Source organism: Dermacentor albipictus, chromosome 2, assembly GCF_038994185.2.
Source record: "Dermacentor albipictus isolate Rhodes 1998 colony chromosome 2, USDA_Dalb.pri_finalv2, whole genome shotgun sequence".
Lineage (NCBI taxonomy): Eukaryota > Metazoa > Arthropoda > Arachnida > Ixodida > Ixodidae > Dermacentor > Dermacentor albipictus.
In genome coordinates, this window is record NC_091822.1 from 75,573,370 (window position 1) to 75,595,591 (window position 22,222).

At 45.7% G+C, this 22,222-nt stretch overlaps 2 protein-coding genes across 3 annotated transcripts in view; one reads left to right on the forward strand and one right to left on the reverse strand.

Moving 5' to 3' along the window:
- Positions 1-21,103, reverse strand: part of LOC135913114 (lysosomal alpha-glucosidase-like) — a 154,308-nt gene extending 133,205 nt beyond the window's left edge. Inside the window, exon 1 of one of the 2 annotated variants that reach the window (XM_065445789.2) lies at positions 20,903-21,103. In XM_065445789.2, coding sequence (XP_065301861.1) covers positions 20,903-20,961 — 59 coding nt within the window. In that variant the 5' untranslated portion in view covers positions 20,962-21,103. The remainder of the gene's footprint in view (positions 1-20,902) is intronic. The other variant, XM_065445790.2, reaches the window with a different exon arrangement.
- The window catches only part of LOC135913115 (aldehyde dehydrogenase 1A1-like), a 32,563-nt gene continuing 19,012 nt past the window's right edge, over positions 8,672-22,222 (forward strand). Inside the window, exons 1-2 of the mRNA XM_065445793.2 lie at positions 8,672-8,848; positions 16,587-16,691. Coding sequence (XP_065301865.1) covers positions 8,810-8,848; positions 16,587-16,691 — 144 coding nt within the window. The 5' untranslated portion in view covers positions 8,672-8,809. The remainder of the gene's footprint in view (positions 8,849-16,586; positions 16,692-22,222) is intronic.

Here is a 22,222-nt window from a genome sequence, read left to right on the forward strand (position 1 = left end):
GTGTTTAGGCAAACAAAAGCAGTTTTTACGACAAAGATGCCGAGAAGATGATTACTCCTTATGCGTAACGTAGACATCTTTCCTTCTGCATCTAGCCGGGGCTATAACAAAAAGAAATGATTTGCCACATTTGTAACACATCCGGTGGTTATAGGAAAAAACTAGAAAAGCAATTATCAACATGTGCTGCTTCCGGATCTGAGAATTTTGAAGCGTAACTGATGGAGCTGTTCCCGACGACCTCTGCGTATCGCTTAGGTTATTCACAGGAAACAGTAGTAAAATAGTAGATTAGATTAAATTGGACAGACAGACAGACAGACAGACAGACAGACAGACAGACAGACAGACAGACAGACAGACAGACAGGCAGGCAGGCAGGCAGGCAGGCAGGCAGGCAGGCAGGCAGGCAGGCAGGCAGATAGATAGATAGATAGATAGATAGATAGATAGATAGATAGATAGATAGATAGATAGATAGATAGATAGATAGATAGATAGATAGATAGATAGATAGATAGATAGATAGATAGATAGATAGATAGATAGATAGATAGATAGATAGATAGATAGATAGATAGATAGATAGATAGATAGATAGATAGATAGATAGATAGATAGATAGATAGATAGATAGATAGATAGATAGATAGATAGATAGATAGATAGATAGATAGATAGATAGATAGATAGATAGATAGATAGATAGATAGATAGATAGATAGATATTGGCTGATTGACTAATGTATTGGGTTTGATTTCTCAAGGCCCCACACTATGAGAGGCTATAGGAGAGACACCGTAGTGGGCTGCTATCGCTAACGAATAGAAGCAGCTATTCTACGTACCCGCGTCTGCAAAAACAAGCTGTCCCCCGTCCGATATTGATCTCTGTTCCTGCGAAGCTTCCAAATTTGCCGCCTCCCGCGGCGATAGCCCAGTTCTTGTGACATCGCTCGGCTGTGTTCGAAGTCGCGGCTTCAATCCTGGCTGCGGCGGTCACATTTCAATGAAGGCGAAATGGGAAAATGCTCGTCTGCATGTATTTAGGCGCACTGTAGACACGCCCCATGTGGTCTAACTTAAACCGGAAACCTCCCCCCCCCCACACACACACACATACATCATAGCATGCGTTTCATAATCAGACCGTGGTTCTGGCCCGTAGAACCCCTGAACTAAATCAAATATTGTTGGAAAGCGATGTCTTCAAAAAAGTCTTCTTGGGCAAGTTCGGAGTGAAAATGACGCGGGGTTATTGCGCATGGTACTCATCGTGGCACCTTTTGCGTAAGAGGAGTATAGTACTGGCGTCTGACTGCTTAGGTTTATTACTGCATTCTCTTCGGGATCAGCCAACATTTTTGGATTCTCCTATCTACGGTATCGGTCCACATCTTTAAACTGCAGGATCCTTTGGGATCGGCCTATGAATGAGGCTAGAAACATACCGACGCGGAAAAGCAGGAGTAACTCGCCAAGAGACTTTGTCTTTAAGTAAGGACTGTCTTTAAAATTGTCGCCGTTGTTTCTACGTGATTATTTTCATCAGACCTACGACTAGGCCTTTGACACGAATTGACGGTAACAGTTCAGTCACGTGAGGCCCAATTTAAGTGTGAGAAATGTTGTAGGGTGTAGGCAATGGTAGGTTCAACGTACCTTGCAATGTAGGATCAGGAGTGTTGATATGACATCGGTGATTGGAAATGCTCGCTCACGCGTTCTGTGTCGCCAGCGTCGGTGTGAGAGTTGTCGCTCGCTTCGTAGCACGGAAGCACTGAGGAGGGTGCAAGAAGACTGCGAAGAAGTTCCGCGAAGACAGAAAACGGTTACTTTCCGGCGATGAAACTCGCTCCGACGGGAAGTTGCGGCCTCTCTGCTTCGTGGTAATTTGTGTTGCAGTAGCGGTTGTCCTAGCATACGACGGGAACAATTGTCTGGGTACAGCAGTACCGGGACGACGTAGATCTCCGTGTAAGTGACAAACGCAGATAGCCACTCCCAATCATTTTGTTCCCAGCTAGTGCAGTATAGTATGCGCTGCAGTCGACATGACAGAATAACTCGAAAACGAAAACGACGATCAAATGACGTTAGTGATAAAGGAATCAATGAATGAGCGTCGAATAAAGAGACCAATCAATGAATTGCGAATGTAAAAGATGAACCAATCAACAAAACTTTGTGAGGCGATAGCGAAGCACACATGAACCACAAACAAGAATAAAAGGACCGGTAATGCGCTTCTCAGTGTTTCTCGAGGTGTTTGTAGACAGTGCACAGGCGCAAAAATTTGTTGAGGAGCCCCGCAGCGCGCTGTAAACTAGACAAACCTCGAAACAGTTGATGACCAGATCACACTCTATATCCTGTGTTCCAGCTAACATTCGCCAAGCTGTTCGAAAAAAAATTTTAAACGACGGTGCGAGATACGATTAGAAGACTTACGGTGTTCGGTGAATAGATAGATGCCTGGTGACCCAACACCATAGATGTTAGCATAGTACATTGCACCATGTTATTTTAACTTTCTTTCTTTCTTGTAAGCGCTCGGCTATTGTTAGCTGGGACACCTGACATACGAAGGTTGCTGATCCCTAGAGACTGGAACCGCAAAACGGGACGATGAATATTTTCGATTCGCTATTCAAGACCCAATGCGCTATCAGTATCAAGTGCTTATCTAAATTAGGCCCTTACTACCAGAGGTATTCGTGACGTAGAGCGCGAGTGTCATTAGCTGTCATCGTTATCAGCATCAACCTATCTTACGTTTACTGCAAGTCATAGTCTTCACCGATCGGCGACGTGCGGAGGTTCTCCGGAGTTGTGCCTTCATCGTGGAAACCCCACCTTCGCTTGAGACAAGCGTGGACGAAATGCAGAAAGGCTCTGCCCAACTGGTTTTTTTTAAACAAAGCTCAGAGAAGCAGTAAGCTAGTTCGTATTGCGTTTCGTCGTGGAAACAGCACGAGAAACGAGCACTGAGGTCCACGCAACACGAGCGCTGGTTTTGGTTATGTCTCAGTACTCTTTTCTCGCGTTCTTTCCAGTACAACACCTAAGTGGGGGCTCCATGGGAGAAATACCGAATTCAGATCATGCAGAGTACATATCCTGCAATAAAAAGGCTCCATTTATCTCCAATCTAATTCTCCTCCCATCGGCGACACACCAGAGGCGGCCATATCTCAGTAGGAGCAGTCTGCAGTGGACAAATGGGCACCCGAACGTAACTTTAGGAATCGACACCTTCAAGTATAGTCGTTCCTTGTACGAGCAATCTTAACGTTGGAACAACTTACTTTCAAGGTACTTCAATGAAGTCATTTGAAGTTAGCTTCGAAAAGAAGGTAAAAGGGCACCTTATTCGATTTTCTTTATTGTTCGTTTTTTTTCCTCGTTTTGTTGTAATCAGTACGTATATTTCTCTTAATATTTTGGTAATTCTGGGGTAGTCTTTTATACATTTGCCCCCAAACCTCCGGTATTGTTTATTCACGGAAGTGAGTGTTCGCTTCTGATCTGTACGCTAGCCTGGGTATTTCTTCATTACTATTGCACTGTCAATTCGTTTCTTGGAAACTTTAATGTTGTAATAGCCCGACAATCGTTCACATTATTGCGAGATAAATAAATAAAGGTGTGCAATGATTTACCCTTCCTTCTTCTTTTTTTTCACACCACTATCTCATTAACACCGTTAAACGGCGCCAGAGCACTTGTGGTATAGTGGTACTGTGCGTTGCAGGTAAGGGTAATAAACTTATTCTCAGCGTGCGTCATCTGAACCACACGTCTCACATTTCCCTGTCTCCACGCAGATGCCACTTGCCACCGCTCGCATTTTTTGCCTACGAAGAATCATTCTTTAGGTTATTATGTGTTCTGTTTGATTCGATATCTCTCGGTTCTAACGTAGCATGGCGACAAAGCCTCAAATCATCACTGCAGCTTTAGATATTACAGTCCATGGTGAGGAAACCGCATTCGTCGGCTCAGTTTAGGCCTGTATTTCAGTTTTTGCACTTAAATCTAAGAAAAAGAATCGAAAGCTATATTACTTTAGATCCTCTTTGTTATGCTATGCTGAAATGAATACGCTCGTTTCTTAGACGTGAGTCGTGTGCTAAGAGAAAGTGGCTCTTGCGGAGAAATGTTTTTCATTAATATTTCACATGAATATAACAGGGAAATGGTACGTACAATATAGTTTCTTTTCACTGAGTATATAAGCGGTTATATATTGCGGAATAAGAAAAATGGAACATCTTGACACTTTCTGCGACACTACATGAGAATTAACGGAATAATGTTACACATGTTAAAGCATGAGGATTTACGGCTGCTAAATCTGCGCTGATCATAAGGATAACCATGTCGTAGCAATACTATGACACAAAGCGCCCATTTCTGTACCAATAGGGATAGCACCAATAAACGTAATGCCCTCGTAATACCCTCGTAATGAGCGACATTAGGGGTACCTTGAATGAATAAATAAATAATAGACATGGCTGGAATTCACGGTTGCAGCATGTCCAGCTTTTCATTAATTTTTTAACCCACCCGGTCGCTTAATCAGACTTCTGCATTAAAAAAATATCACTCCTTACCACGCTTGCCTGTATGAGCATTAACTGCATAACATACAAGACTACGAGACAGCCTCACTCTGTCGATCTTGGCCTAAACGGAAGTATGCGCGCAATACATACAACCACGACAGGATTATGAGGCGCAGTATATGTGGGAGATTCCAGATTGATTTTTATCTCCTGGACTTTCTTAATTTGCCTCAAGATCCAAGTACACGAGGGTTTTAACGTAATTGACATTATTAGGATACTTCACGCACTTTCCGGACTCTGTTTGTCAGTCTATCTGTAAGCGTTTTCTCGCCAAAATAATCCCACCAACCGTTTTCTCGTCAATGGCTATTTCATAGTCCATCGGACCAACTTGAGTGAATAGGTATGTGAAACTGTTCTTCAATTACAATATATATATATATATATATATATATATATATATATATATATATATATATATATATGTGTGTGTTGTGTGTGTGTGTGTGTGTGTGTGTGTGTGTGTGTGTGTGTGTGTGTGTGTGTGTGTGTGTGTGTGTGTGTCATTTGAGTTCAGGCAAACTTTCCTTAATATATGTTCAAAGCAGGCGTCACGCCCAATCGCAAACATTGTAGCGGCGCTGTCAGATGACGCAGCGCGTCGAGAAAGAAGTGCGAGAACGGAGCCCGTATACAGCACGCCCGTCAAACATGACGCGTTTATGCGGTGGCCACAGGGTGTGCCGCTGCATTTCATCTATAAGATAATCGCGCCAACGTCTAAATTCACCGTAATATGTATGGGCTGTGTCGGAATTTTCACATTTTTTGCCTCCATCGAAATGCACCGCGAAAACCAAAATCCAAATATGGTGGGTACGCCAGTGTTTTTTGCCTTTTTGATTCCATCGTAATGCGGCCGGCCCAGCGGGAATCGAACCTGCGACCTGGAGCTCGGCAGCAAAGCGCAATGGCCACTTAGTTACCGCGGCTGCTGTCTGTAATATATCCTCCAGAGGCCCGAATGCAGCTGTGGGACAAAATCTCTTTTTAAAGCTCGGTTTTTATTGCCTACTGGCGTGTTACGAAAGTGAAAAGCATATTTGGAAATGAAAGTACGCCGGTTAGATGCCCAATGTTGCATCTCCATGTACGTGGCAGAAGTAACCATTTCCTCATGTTTGTTATGGTAAAGCAAATTGCATTGGATTGCCTAAACGAAGTGATGAAAAATGAATATGTGTGCAGTACATTGCAATGTTGCTGCTGCATCCTGGATTTTCGTGCGATCTCTGAGAATCTTAAACACATTCCAAGTTATTTTCCACCCTCTGTGACAACACGGAGGTCGAAATCTAGGTAGTGTGAAATTTCTCGAAAGCGGATGACAAGAGTATGAGTAAACCACCTCCATACAGCTCCACACTCACCGGAATTTATATCCGCAATGAATACATTTAAGTAATCGCTTCCAAGTGAACTTTCCCAAAAAGAATTGAAGACGGTGTGCAATGCATTGTAAAAGAGGTGTTAGGAGGATACAACTCCGCATCGATTGCAATCTGTCCCGAGAGCCAGGCAGCTACCGTATTAGCACTGTTGTTACGCATTCCATCAGATAGATTTCTAATTCATGACGACCTAATGAAATACTACAGCAGCGATGGCGTTTCATTCCTGGACCACGGCGCGGGCAGGTTTCTTTTTTTTTTTGGTTTACAAGTACACAGTCGCTTCGGCGCGACTTTCGCTGCACACACGTTCTTCAAGATACCTCTTCGGTGACAGCGATAAGCCCCACTGCACGTCCCAGCAATTACTTATCCGGAACAGATAAGGACCGTCTGGCTAGAGAGCATTCATGCCCTCGGTCCCAGCGATCAAAGTCCTGCCTCTGATATAATGCCGAGCGCAGGTGTACGTGTCACTCAGCAAGGGGGCGTGCACCTGAACCGTCGCCGCCTGTTTGATTCTTCACGGACAAGGCTATCGTTGGTGGACGACCAACAGAGTTGCCTTACGGAAGGGTTGTTCTTTTTACCTCCGGTCTTTTCATTAAACTTGCAGCGAAAGTTGATGATCTCGGCTGCTCTTTCCTCCGCGCCGGGAGAAACAAACAGCATGCACTACAAGAGACTTGCAGCTTTGCCTGAAAATTTTTTAAATAAAGGTTTTTCACGTCGCGGAATCCGTGCTTGAATTTCGCAGCAAGACCGCATTTTTGGTGTCCAAATCGCTCAATATAACACCTGGCATTCCTACTTGCCTAGTTTGTCAAGAAAGAAAGCGTGAATTTTCTTTCGTCTGCGCCATTCGCCTGTGAGTGACGTTTCGAGCGTGGTGGCTGGGTCACTTCCTGCATATGCAGTACGGCGAAACATGGTCTTCGAGATTGGTTCTCATCAACCGCTGGGGAGTGGCGATGTGAACACTAAGAAGTCTAGATGAGATGAAATTTTATTATTTTATTTTTATTCACAATAACAGAGTAACAGTGCCAATGTTACAATGAGTGATCCGGATCACAGCATGCGATCTTGCTGCGAAATTATACCAAGTACAGAGGAGCGGTAAGCGCAACATATTTTTTTTTTATGATCCACTGGGACAGACGCACGTCTCCGTACTGTGCAAATAATTTACAGCCTGCATCTCGGCATTGCATGTTCTATTCGGAAAGTGCGGGTCTATAATTCTATTTTGCAACGTCTCTCGAGCGGACATCTCGCAAATGTGATCCGTTTGAAAAAGGTCTTGCAAAAGTGAATACGCGTAAATTACCGTATTTCGGTCCTCTTATATGGATTGTGCAGTTAAGATAGAAGGTAATAGTAGCTCCTCACAGCCAACCAGAATTTGTGCAAGCGGACGCCTCTTGAATACCTAGTTCCACTGAACACAATGGATGGCCGAACGCTTAGGCGTTTACTGTGTTATTAAATTAGCTCAATCACGCGAATTCTCGAAAGTTTTGCACTGAGCACTACTACTACATTTAGCGAATGTCTAGCGTGCCTTAACTGAGAGTGTATTTTACGTGATAAATTAGACATATGCCAATACGTTCAGATTGCTACGCAGTGTATATAGTACTCATTGGCACCATATCAACTTTAAATACAGTATTAAATAATTTATTTCCACCAAACTACTCTCCAATTTATCACACATATCGCCACTATCACACATGTGCTGCTCAATGTTCTATGTTGTAAGCCTTATAATCACGCTTCGTATAACACCCGCGATTCAGTTTTATTCGCGAAGTTTTGACACATCACTAGGCCGACACGGAACAGGTAACAAATAGGCATATATTGTGGCAACATTGCTGCAGCTATTTAATTGATGCGTTTGAAAGCCACATCGCATTCTTTATGACTGAAAATTGAAATATACAGTGAAGTATTTTTTTGTTTTTGTTTTTGCAGTGAAAACGTGCTTTCAAATATCTCCACGGATTTCAGGCATGAGTATCGACTGCTCGAGTAACATCAAAAACGAATGGTGCTAATTTTCACCCTGCACTCTCTCCTTGAACTCTCCTTCGTGCGACTGTACTTGTACTAGGTTTAAGCAGAATGGAATCGAATCTAGATGTCAATTTATTCTTTCGTGGCTTTTCCTGTCTCTCTCAGAGTATGAACCTGTGCCGTCTCCACAATTAAAACCAAAGGCACTGTGCGCTTTAGGACGATCCTCAGAAAAAGAAGAAAAGAAAAAAGAATGGGTGTTGTGGAAACGAAAATATCACACGCATGATTTTGCATAAGATACGCCCTGCTCCACAAAATTTGGCACCTTCATGACAGCGTGACATCAGCTTTTCCCGTGGAGACGCGCTTTAGGAGAAACTACTTCACCAAGGGGCGTGCCCTCCGAGGTTGTCCGACGCTCACCGGTGTGATTGCAAATCTCAGAGGCATCAGCACCTCCTTTGAACGGTGATAGATGGCGTAGCATGTAGTTCCGCCTTTATTCCGCCTCTGCCTTTTTTCATTATTTATTGTTTCTTTTGTGCTGCACTTCTTTTTTGTTCACGTTCACCCTTTTGTTTTATCCCCGTCACATAGACGCCGCAATCCACCGGCAGTAGCAGTAGCGCCGCCGCGCAGACATCGCGGCGAGTATAAAAGCCGCCCCTCGTTGTCGTCTGCTTCGCCATTCGACTTCTGGTCCTTTGGTAGTTCGGCAGCAGCAGCAGCAGCAGACGACCCATTCCCGCCCTCCCAGCCATGGCCCCCAACAGGAACCCACCCATCAAGTTCACGCAGGTAAGTGCCCCAGGAACGCGCGCACAGCAAGAAAAAAACAAGAAGAAAGCAACTCCCGCTTCGCTTTCTCCCTCACCACGCCTTCCGTGGTGGTTGTTGCTGTTGCTCTTTCTTTACACTGCCGTTTTCGGCGCTGCCGGTTTCCCTCGTGTTTTGAGACTCGTCGCCACTGTTATGGTTGATGTTATAGCTTTATTTAACAACTTGGGCACGGGTCAAGGACCCGCCCTCGCGCCGCGTCTCGATGCGCTGGAACTTTTCGTCTGATAGTTGTGGATCCCGAACGCGTTTTCTGAGGCGCGGCGTTGTGTGTTGCTGTTCTGGGGAGCCCGCAAGCGTCGAAAGCTGGCTTCGAAGGCGCATCGCCCCTGGTGAAGCCATTTGCCGTTCTTGGCAGACTCTGCGCGCAATCCCGAAGTATCGCCGCCATCTAACGAAGTTGTTTTTTTCCGCGTAGTCGTAGGTATATATTGTTTGAAGTCCACTCTAACCAGCTCTGCAGTTGTAGGTTTAGAGTGTACATTAATATGAAGTAGTAATAATTCTTTGTTTGTAGCTCGAAGGGACACAGACAAAGACGGGATGAGCGCTCTTCCGGTCTTCTAGTCTTCGTCTGTGATTCTTTGGGTTACAAACAAAGAATAGGTTACCGTTGCCACTCTACCCAATTGTCCATCCTCTTGTAGTAATGATAATAATAGTATTAATAACAATAGTCATAATTCTTTTTATGACCAAACGGTTTTCTAAAATCGCACATTATGCGATCGGACGGCATTTTCTCCTAGGTTCAATCTGTTGGCATTCAACCGAGCATCACTGGTTAGCTGCAATGTAAGCACAACGCTGTCAGTTAAGTCTAGTAATTTCTCTAGTCTTCGCAGCGTGATTTGAAGTATGAGTAACAATACTGTACAACGCTCACGCAGGGCCGAAGCCCAAGTTAGGGTGCCTCAATGGCCACGTTACGAGCCATTTGCATAATGGCTATACATGATAAAGAAAACTCGTACAAGTTATATATACACACGAAAAAGTAGGAACGTCGTTGCATGTTAACGCGAGTTCGGCAGCGCTTTTATCAAAACCGGCGCTAGCTTCAAACCTCGTTCAAGCGCAGATGCGTTGTCAAGTCACAGGCGCGAATTCTTAACTTGCAATATGTGCGCTTAAGCAGTTAGTTGAGAAGTTGAATACCGAAGCATTTTCCATTAGCCAGTTGTGCATTTTCACCTCTTGTGCAAGTAATGTCCGCCTAGCCCTTCGAGTGTCCCAGCTCAATGAGTATATATTTGTGCTTCAAAACGCCAAGCTCGGCCTAGTTGATAGGGTATACATACCTACAGTATGAATTTAAGGTTTACGCCATAGGTGATCTTTTAAAAAGCTTGTTAAAAATAATTACGAAGCCAGCTTCATATAACAGCGCCACATTCATGCTCTGCGAATCTTCTACGCATATGTGTGGAGCGATGCCCCTTCCTTACGCAGAGATAGATCAATCAAGGAAATGGCTGTTAGGAAAGTCTAAAAACTCTGTCATGCACCCCGTGCTCCGAAGCTGTATAAGGATAGTCAGCATTTAAATATGACCCCATAATTTGATTTGTTACTTGCTTTGTCGTGAAAGTGCTTAAGAGGAAGTTCTACATACGTATACACGGGCAGTTCCTATCTAAATACGTGGCAACAGATAAATCTTTTTCTCTCTCTGCTTTCTCTACGCCGATTTTAGTGAAGTTTCTCGCATTTCAAAGAATAAGTTGGCCTACCAACTGCCGCAACATTTTTTCTATTTAGGACATCGATACCTTTTAAATACATCACTGGAAAATACTAAATTTCATTACGCTCGAGTGTCAAGCTTAATGTTCTTAACCAGTTGTGTAAACTGTGCCTATTAAGACAATTTAAGCGGACGAAATTGATGAATTTCGCAAATATCTATGTTGTAACATTATTTTGCGAGTAGCGATTTTGTAAGTCCATCGTGTATATATACACAATTTGACGTTGATTGCAAAGTCTTATATGAATATTGTCCGCTTCAATTCCTTAGCAGGTGCACTTGACAGAACTGGGATATCCAATTTTGTACTGAGTTATGCGTTTGCGAACTCCAGTTCTTCAGGTTTGTAAATTCGTTCTTTGCTTTCTTTATCAATTCTCAGTTTTCATCTTTATTTTAATACCTTCGAGCATTCAAGTCATGCAGTATTTCCGCTTCACACAGTCGGTAGATGTATTGTGTTTGTCTTGCTGGCAACAAATTTCATTCAAGTCCGTTAAGCTGTTGTTCAATCAGAATGTCTCTACGTTTCATGTGTATTTAAACAAAGAGACGGGAACTGGGACCCCGAGCTAAACTAACCCTTGACCAATTGGACGCAGCGGAACGGCGTTCACTAAAAAGTGCCCTCGCGCACGAACGATGTCGGACACGTGACAGCAAGCACAAGTGCTTTTCTTTTGTTCTTGTTTTCGTTTATTGAAAAGCAAATAAACAGCATCGGAACCACCGCTTCAGCCGACTCTAGACGGAGTTTTGCGACATCTGGAAGCACTGCACGTAGCATTCATTGTACGTACTTGGATATTTCCGCTCTGCAGGCTCCCGCATCGCATATACGATAACTTTCTCTTTCCTACCGACGTGGTTAGTGCCACGCTGGTCTCTACCATCCGTGTGGGAGGATGGGACGTCGAACCGCGTCAGTTACGACTGCAGCAGCGCATAAAGTAACTGGTGATTCGTCCCAACGCAGCCGTTATCTGGCCTCCACACATATGCTGGCGCTTATCGCTCGACTCTGGCGGTTTCGACTCTCCGTGGCTTGAAGAAGTATTGAGCGAAGTAGATTGTCGGTGCTGATTTGGGAAGGAGGATGATTTATTGGCATCCCCTTTGGAAACGGCGCTGTGAGAAAATAGAGCCACGCTGCCTGCTTGAGCTAATGAAGTATGTCATGCACGATTTCCCTACTAGCTGCATATCCTTAACTTTCTTTTCTTTATTTTCCTGTAAGCCTCTACCTACCCTGTACCGCTAACTACGACGGTAATTGATCTGGTCGTGTCAACATATTCTTTTTTTTTTCGCCAATGCTCTAAACATCGCGCGCTTATCTTGACTGCTGACCAGTTCATGTTTCCGTCGCACTTCAAATGCGAGCGTTTAAGTCCCAACGTGACAGCAGCACCTGCTGCCAAATAAGAAAACGACAGTCAGCATACAATTTCCGTTTGGTTTAACTATAGAACAAAAAATTTAATTTGAAAAAATCGCTGTCCGTCTTTTACTGTGAAGAGGGGTGCAAGCGAAGCTCGGGATCCGCGGATCTTCGTTGTGGTAACGCCTCGGCTTCCTCCCGACGAGTTCGGCACGCCGATGACGAGCCCTTTGTCGAGCGAGCGCCCGGCGGTGTTCATCAAACGCCGGCTGTTATTCGGCTGAAGGCACGACGCGCAGCCTTCCCATCTGACTGCCGGGCCTGAACTGGCGGAAAATGGCGGGCGCGAGGCGAGCAAATACGCGATCACGCCATTTGAGGGGACGCCTGTGATTGGCTCGCACTTTCCGCTGCGTCTACGTCTTCATGCATATAGAACCCCGCTTTATAGGGCGCGTACGATGAACCGGCACTAGCGTGGTGTTCTCGCAACACGGAGGGCGGTGGTGCGAATCCGCACACCGACAAGCATTTTTTTTATTTTCGCGCTGCTTCGGTTTACTTCGTATGGCAACACCGACGCCGACACGATTGAGGCAATATAACCATGCCTTACGTAATCGGCTTAGCCATGCAATTCGCATTTCGTAAATGAATATGAAAGCGCCGTTGGTGGCACTGTTTATGGATTTTTATAGCCTGGAAAGAATATGCAACGTCTAGCTGTGTTCACCTGTTTAACCGTAAATAACGGAATAAGAGCGAATGAGAGGACAAAGGTGCTGAACTATCAAGTGAGAGTGCAAGTGGAATGAAGAAGGCAAGGAGGTTGACGAGGTGGCAATATCTGGCTTACTATGCTACGCTATAGAACGGGTAAGGGGACGGCATAAGATTAAGAAAGAGAAAGAAAGATATAGCCAAGCAGGCATTTTGCCGAACCCAATGCAGCCGCGAAAACAAAGGCGCGCGATATTTCTGGCAACAAATTTTCGTGCGCAGTGAAGTGACAATGGGATATTACACAATTTGATGATAGAGGTGCCTGATGAACACCCAAGGAATATAGAAGCAAGACAGTTTATTTACCACTGTCGTTGTAGAGACTGTTCGCAGTTATAAAGTCGTACCTCCAATCTCGCTTTGTAGGTATTAGGAAAACTAGATTCTAGTATGCAATCAACAAAAAAATGTCATTGCTGCACGTTAGAATAAACAACTGGAGGTGGTTTCAAGCGAGTTGCCTGAATAAGGGACATGATATCGAGACTTGTAGACAAGAGCAAAGCAAGGCGATATCGACAACAGGGAACAATAGTTGGGGGCTCTTGACTCGATATCGAGTTGGAAAAGTATGGCGTGAGTAGTACGTTCAACTTAGCAGAGTGCGTTTGCGCGAAGTCGAGAGCAACAATAAAACACAAGCCATGAAAGATAACCTAGCCAATAGACGTGTACTTTTCGTGTATTTCTCTTTCTGTTCGTCTTTCTTTTTTATCATTTAGTGACCTTAACCTTACCGATCAGACTATGGTCAAGTTAAGCTTAAAACAGAAGCGCTGTCTTTTTACCCTTCATTTCTTTTCTTTTTTGGTCACGCTGTGCGCAACTTCTCCGACCACGCCAGAAGCACTTCTTCAGTATTGCCCCTTCAACAACAACGCATACCTACTCACATGAAGATAATCAAGCCGTGACCTAATATTTAGTGCTCGTTTACATTTATTCATTTATTTAAATACATACGTTATCTGGAGGAGTGAATTCATTAGCTCGGACACCATCAACCCTAGAAGCAACATTTTCTGCACCAAGCTGTAGGAATGCTCCGTCTACTTTCTTCACGCTGTATATAATTGTCAGTGCAAATTCATATAAGTTCATATAAATATAAGTTCATATATAGCGAATATAAGTGCAAATTCACCAGCTTGCCTGACTTGCTATACGTTGCTGCTGCTACTCACGCTGTTTGTAGAAGAATGGGTCACTGACCCCAGGTACGTAGATACCTTTACCTTCCCGGAAATTAGCTTACGGGTCCAGTGCGTTCTGGCAGGAAGTGTATGTACATGCATCCGTGAGGAACTCGCGCGCAGTTTCCCGTTTATGGCGCGCGAGCCTTATTGATTCTAGAAAAGTTGAAGTGTCAGGTTCAGCGTATTCGGCAAGACTCGGGCTTCCGGACAGGAGTGCATGTCTAAGAGCTCGGCACGGTAAGGTTAAAAGCCTCAGCTTGGTCTGTAGTCTAGAATTACTCAATATTGTCTCAGGCGCATTGAAGCGCTTAAAATTCAGCGCTAGAATTGCCATCGCTTCGTCTTGGGAATGTCCAGTTCTGATCATTGTTCAAGCCCTCTGGTTTCATTTCGTCTGGAATACTAGACATGCCTGTTCCGCGAGGACTTCCAGTTATAGGGAACAAGCAAGGATGGTAACGCGGCCAGACAACCTACGTTCTTACATGGTTCTTCGGCGAATTCACAAGTTTGGTCTGGTACCACGAGGGTTAGCCGTGAATCGCGTTTCAGAAGCACGCAGAGTCCGTCGAAAGTTTTTACTGAGGAAGCCTCGAAAAACCTGAAGGTTGAACACGACTTTTCGCTTAGCCAAATTATTAGTTTCTCGAATGGGTTGGTCCAGGGTTAGTATCGCTCACCTTGAAGCACAGTGCGAGTTGCACCGGAAGTGTTCTTTCCGTGCCCAGCGCGGTCTCAAGTAAATTAAGCAGCAACTGAGCCGCAAAGGGCGTTCGTGCATATGTGCATGGTCGTTTTAGTGCGGCTCGTAACATGAAAACCTTGCGTGAATTCACGCGCATCTCCTGAGGTTGTCTGTACTAGTACACCGTCTAGACTATAGCACAAAGACTATAGCATGCCAAACAGAAAAATGATTTCCATTACGCATAAAGTTCTAAACTAGACAAAATTATTTTTGGTCACTGCTGTCATGCATTTGTTATCTTGGTTATGGGTGGTTCGCAAAGGTATACCTAACATAATGCCAGAGTGCTAAATCCACCAGCGTGAAGCTCTGAATCACACGAACTTTAGAGAAATTCGGTAGAGGGCTTTGCTTCTCAGAGTTGTGAACTTTGCGGTTAGGTATAATTCATTTCTTGCAGCTTTTGCAATTTTTTTAATATGCAGTCTTTCGGCAGAAATCAAAATTCTGTGGCCGATAGTCAACGAGGCACCTCTTCATTTACCTGAAACTACAATAAAATGCGCTCACCGTTTTTTAGTTGTCGTAATAAAAAATCGGAGTTTACGAATGGCTGCCAGGTTCTCATTTCGCAAAGGAAAGCTTATGTAAACTTTTCATCCACTAGTCTAACCTGTTATGTTGGATTGGCAGAACCTTGTCAAATCGAGAAGCGAGAAACATTTAGCACTAAAAAAACTTTGCTTCGTGAAAGCAGCCACACATTAGCCTCGAATCATTACTTCGGACAGGGCACCGTTCAAATAAAATTTTGGAAACACGTAGGTCTTCACAGTTACCAAGTCTTAAAGCAAGTTAGACCGCTTTGGTTCTATTGTTTTTTTTAATTTTTAATATATTTTCAGGCACGTACACCCAACCATCCTAAATTGCTTTTAGAAGTAGCTCCAACTTGTTGCCGCTAAGTGCAATTATGACAATCTTTTGCTTTATTGTTTCTTCTTATGATGCTTATTTGCCGGAGTGAACAAAAGTATAGACCAAGTTAGCTAGCTCTAGCTCAAATTGAGCACGTTCGAACGTATGCTTGAACGATGCATCGGTAATGCGTGGCAAACAGAGCGAATAAAAAAAAATTCGCTTCAGAGCCAAGTCATCTCTAGTTGGGGGAACAATTTCGCGTCTGGGCATTTTCTTTTTTTCTTTCTGCAGGGGCAGTTGTCGATGTGGTGAGGGCATTGAAAAGCACACGGGGATCGCGACCATTCCCAATTCTGCGATCGTTACTGCATCCTTCGCGTCACGTCTGCACGATCCCTTCCCACGATAAGCGTTGCTACCGAGCTTCGAATCAGAAAAAAAAAAAAAATTTTGTGGCGCTGCATTTTTTCGCTTTTCTTTATTCATTGCCAAAGTGATCGTGCTAATTTTTTTTCTAGAGCGAGCGTTTTGTTGTCCCTACAGACATCCATCTATATATTATATAGCTTAGTATTCATGAAACAGCTTAGAGTTTAGAGAAATAAGCTCCTTTCTTATGAGTTATTCCTCTACTTATATTATCGCTTTAATAATCTTTCATTTGCAAAATTTACTTGTCCTTTTTTAGTCTTGTTTAGTGGGCTGGGCCGTATCACGTAGGGTCAACCAACCAACCTTTTTTTTTTTCATCTTTCCGCCAATCCCCCATAGTGGGTACGAGTCGCATGTTCTATGGGAAACAACAGCAGTTTGCTCTTTATGCACAGTCGAACGCCATCGCGTTTACAGGCCGCACAGTCGTGTGGAATATATCGCTTTTGTTCCCTCTCGTTTGACGCGTTCTCATGTCGGGATCTTGCGTCATTGTGTGATGTGAACTGCGTAATTAACGGGTGCTGTTTCCCGTCTCCTCTGCGCAGCTGTTCATCAACAACGAGTTCGTGAACTCCGTGAGCGGCAAGACCTTCCCGACGTACAACCCGGCGACGGGCAAGAAGATCGCCGATGTCCAGGAGGGCGACAAGGTGAGGCTCGCCGGCTGGTAGAGGATCGCTCTCTCTCTCTCTCTCTCTCTCTCTTTCTTCTCTCTCTCTCTCTCCGTTTGACTCATCGAGGTGCCACTAGCTGGTAGAGGATCGTTCTCTCTCTCTCTCTCTTTATGTATGTGCGGGTGCATGCACGCGTCAGACGCTGTTGGTGCGATAGTAAACGGGGCCGGACGTCTAGGCGGCTAATTAAAGTGATTTTAAAAAAATGCAAAGCGAGCGTATGTTTGCCCTTGTTTGTCCCTACGTATTTAATCAGATTGGCGGTGTTGTCAACGTCGACATGAGGCGTACAACGAGGCCGCGCGATCGATCAAATGCTGTGCCATTTCGGTGGAGCGAAATGCGAAAGGTAACAATAATTATCTGATTATATTAAACATGCTTACGTTCAGATTTCGGTCGACGGTAGCCAATAGGCAGTAGATGAACTTAGCTTGCAGTTGCTCATAGCATAGGTGTAGAGTTTGTCCGCTAAACCTTGCCATTCACCCGCCGTAGTGGCTTAACGGTTACGGGCGTTGTGCTTATACGTACTAGGTACACGGGTTCGATACCCGACCGCGGCGTCTGTGTTTCGATGGGGACGAAATTCAACACCAGTGTATACAGTGCATTAAGCGTACGTTAGAGAACCCCAGGTGGTCGAAAGTAATCCGCAATCCCCTGTTACGGCGTGCCTCATTATCGTATCGTAGTTTTGGTGCGTAAAACCGCAAAAATTATTCTTGTGAAGGTTTTAACCTTGTCATTCAATTAATCCACTGAAGGACTCGACCAGTTAAATGCGCTTCTCTTTAATCCGTACAGCGTCAATTACACTGCTCGCGTTCAATATTTCGCCACTCACGTACCTAGTAGTTCGTTTCCTGACCAGTGTCCTTCCTTTGCCGAAACCGACTGCGTGGTTTTCACAATAGACTGCAGGATGCAACTTTTTTTTTTCTTTAATTTCGGCTTGCAGGTTAGGTAGGTAGCAATCAGTTCCTCTAAGGTATAAAAAAAAACTTTGCATTTTCGACCCACGCGAGCCCTTATTGCTGTATAAAATTAGGTAAACCTTAAGCAATAAAACAAAGGCGAGAGGGGAGGCGGGGCGGACGCCATGAACACGCTCCTTTCCTGTTTTTCTGTGCCGCCATCTCTGAAATATTTAAGTAACTCTGACGCCAAAGCTGCCCTCCAGGACTTCCTGCCCCATGCTCGACTTTTTTTTTCCCCGTCCTTTCCTGCGACTCACCCACTATTCGCACTTGACTGATTACGTCCCCATCTGTTTTTCAATATTGTCGGCAACGCTATGCAAACAACGGCATTGAGGATCCCTACCTCGGCGGGTGTTTCTTTCCCAAGGGCATGTGCGCTTTCGCTTTTATCGTGGCTTTCCCTATTTATTTTTTTTCTGCTGCAAGGCCGACGCGTGGTTTTTGCAACTTCACTGGCCTCGTTCGTTCAAAGCGCGCTTTCCTTTCGACGCATCGCACATGCATCGCACATGCATGATTTTGGCTAGAAGCCAAAATCATGCAAAGAGTCTCCCTGTTAGTGATTCGAGAAAGCTCTGCACGGCAGTCACGTGCACTGGATGTGCACCGGAATGCTACATAGCGCACATTTCACTTTTTCTACGTATGTCTGTCGTCGTGTTTATCGATGACAGCGGCGTATATCTTCGGTACGTTAGGGCACAAAATTTCACGCAACTTTCACCGTCATGACCGCTATGGCATGGCGCACTAAATCAGCGTTTCTTCAAGTAACAGTTACGCACGGAGGTATGTGTTTTGCAAATGACAATTTAGTCTCAAGACGTCTGCACGGCGTTCTGAGAACGCGTTCGCCAATTCTGGCATTGGCAGCACGCTGTAATATCGGTTCCTGTTGTGGTATATATAAGAATGAGTCTAATCGTGCCGTTTGCACCAAGTCACGCTTGTATGATCCCCCCGACATCTTCCGGGGATATTCTAACTTTTTTAGATTTGAGATTGGAGGAGGAGGAGGAAGTAAACTTTATTACTCTAGAAAGAGTAATTCAGTGGTCGGGCCGGATGTCTTGATCTTCTATTGGTTGATGAAGATCTCCGGCCTGCATGGTTGGCGCCCCTATTCCAGGGCACCACTGAACGTGGCTGCTCCTCGGGCATGATCCACCAGCCTCCGCTGGAAGTTAGGGTCGCCGCTGTAGAGCACGCTCTCCCACTGCTCCGCACTCGGATTTTCTATTTTGTGGAATTCCTTATTCGTATTGGACTCCCATGTGATGTGATAAAGTGTGGGTATTGCACCACACCATGGGCATGTGTCCCTGCAGAGACTTGGGAACATTTTGCATAGTATATGTAAATTTGGGAAAGTTCATGTCTGCAGCTTTCGCCAGTAAACTGCCTGTTGTTAAGTGAGTGTATTGTGGGGCGGTGGATATGTGATCCTCGTCTCTCTCTATGGTAATTTAGTATGTCAGAGTACGTTGGTATCACTGTCATGAAATCCTCAGGATCTCTGTTTAGGTCCGCTCGATTTGCATGCTCGCGAGCGATCCTATCAACCCTTTGGTTGCCATTCCGCGCCTCGCTTTTTTTTTCGTAGCGCTACTTTTTTTTTCTTTCCTTCTCTAGCCTTGGCACATCCCTCGCTTTCCGCACGAATTCCACTCCTCTTTCTAAATGCCGTCGTTAAATTTGAAGCCGTTATAGAGCATTCCCGCGCGCATCAGTTCGGTGCACTTAGAGTGCATAGCCCAGAGGCACGAAGACAGCAGTCGTGTCTTTTCGCCTGAATGGTCATGCCACAGTGCCCTGTGTGTAGCGGTGGCATTGAACAGGCCTTTGCCGCGGCTCGCTTTCCTGCGATACCGCGAGGCGCTTGCTTCCATCCGCCGCACTGTTGTCGGTATGACGCAGCGGGGACGAGCATGTGCCACGAGGACACGCAGCTGCACCAAACTCAAACTGCATTGCATCTGCATCAGTCACTCAACTGCGCAGCACCCTGCGGAGTGCATATACTCGTCGGTGGCACAAGTGGAGCTGTTGAAACGCGTAGGCGTAATAGGCATGCAAGCAGCCCAGTGCATCTGTGGTAATTGCTTTTTCTTTCCTTTTTTTTTCTTTCTACAACCGCTCACGGAAGGAAATAGAGCACATCACATGCTTGTGAGGTCGACATAAAGCGCGATACGCCCTCGGCAACAACTCCACATTTAGCTTGTCGACTTGCTCTAGTGTCAACATGTTTGGAGAAGCCAGCTGTTTAATTCCCGACCCGAAATTTTGCACTCAACGAAATTTCTCCGCAACGGGCTGGTACGCCGTATCGGAGAGACAAAATACGAAAATCCTGCGCGAACGATAATAAAGTCGCTCGTTGTCGCGAGTGTGGTCGCGTGGCTTCGTCTTTGGAAGGTTCGCGCCACCCGACTCCTTCGCGAAACACCTTTGGCAGGAGAGTAGGGGGGGGGGGGGGGGGAGGATTTGCCCACTTCACTGTCACGGTATGTCTCGCGTCCGTCGGTCATGAGAAGCCAACACACCAAGGACAACATAGGGGCTATTACTTGTGCATAGGGGCTTACTTGTGCTTACGAATGGAATTAAGGAAATGATAAATCAATGGCAATGAAAGTGGGTGAAAAAACAACCTGCCACAGTCGGGGAACGATCCCACGTCTTTGGTGTTCTCCTTGGTGTCTTTGTTTGTTGGCTTCTCATGATACGATTAATAAAAGTCCGGCCCCTCGGTTCACCCCCTTTCTTCTCGTCAGTCAGATCGCACCAGACACGTTAACGTCAACGACTCCACGGCATTAAGGGACCCAGGCGCACACGAGGTTAACGGCACTCGATTTGACGATGAAGAATGATTGGCCAGTACTGGAGTACCTCTTCAACGTCCGACATCTTTCTCAAACGATAAGCGCTACGCGTGACAATTCCGCGAATCTCTTCACCATTTACCTTTGTACGTCGACTGAAAGTAAAGTTGGCCATGGTTACAAAAAAAAAAGAAAGTAATGACTGCGCTAAACCGTTTCGGTAGTAATTAATTGATGTAGGTGCAGCCGCACATAGGAAACACCAAGGACGCACGGGAAACGCAGCGACACACAGTATACTGCGAGCTTCGTCGTCTTTCCTACTCCTTCTGAAACGGTGAAACAGCACTTGAAGCGGAGCCGTTCGCTTACCAACCTGGTGGACTCGTCTGGTGACGTCACCGCGACGACGGCCGTTCCTGGCGACTCTCGCATGGTTCCCCACGATTTAGTCGCCCACGCCGTTGATGCTCGCGGCACACAGCCGTGAACGATGTTCGGTGCGAATCGTCTACGGGGGCGCGATACTGCCGGGGGCCGCCGAGGACACGCCGATCCGTCGGTCAGTCGAGTCCTGCGTCATAGGCCCGCGATGCGTTTCCTGTGTGCTTTCGCCGGTGGGGATCCGTTCCCACCGACGCCGCCCTTCTCGCGAAGCGACCGGTGCATCGCCACGCGTTCTCCACTTTCAGGCGTGTCGCGTGCGTATTGTTAGGCTTCGAGGCTGTACGGATGCGGACTCCGGGACCGTGTGTACGACGGTCGCTTACGCGAGTGTAGCTTCCCTGTACAGGCCTTTCGTGGAACGAGGTTCGGCATTACCTAAGCTCGCGCGAAACGCAGGAAAACTTGCACGAGTCCAGTAAGGGCCGATTTACGCTCGAGCCGCCCATCGCCGCAAGCCGCACCGCACGCTTGCGGTCGCGCGAAAAATTGCACGTATCCAGCACTTGTGAACAAATTACCATTTACACTGTGTGCACAGTGTATACCTTACACATTGTAAACCGAAACTTGTGCACAAGTGCTGGATACGTGCAATCTTCCGCGCGACCGCACGCGTGCGGTGCGGCTTGCGTCGATGGGCGGCTCGAGCGTAAATCGGCCCTAACCTACTCTTTCTTGCCGTGGTTCACGACGACTTGGCAGTCAGTGGTTCAGCTTGTTCAGCACGGTACAGGTCGTCTTCTGCCAAGTTTTACAAAACTGTTCCTTTTTTTTTTTTTGCTAGCAAGGTTTTGCGCAGCGTTGATCTTGTTCCCGGGCCACTTCCACATTCCGTCTGAAGCAATTTAGGATGCTGCGGTAATAGAAGGATTAGCTACATATTTTACAAGTGCGTCAACAATAGGGATCTGCGTAGAAGACGACTGCAAACTTGCTCTTCAGTTTTGACAGCATTGTGTATGTCCGCTTTTCTGTCCGTCTTTTGCGACGCCCGCTCTAGGTCCACTGACACTAACCTAACCTTCCGCTGTGCCACTTCATACAACTTATTCTTTTTTTACAATGTCAAAGTTCTCAGTTGGCGTGACGTCGTTACTCGATGTAATATTTCAAGACAGGGCCGCTAATTGTTTTATCAAAGACCTCGCCACCCCCTTTCGCGGTCCGCTCGCTGAGGTGCGCGCTTCGTGGTGGTGGTGGTAAACATTTATTGCTTGAGCCTTTTAAGAACATTACTTGTGAGGGGGCT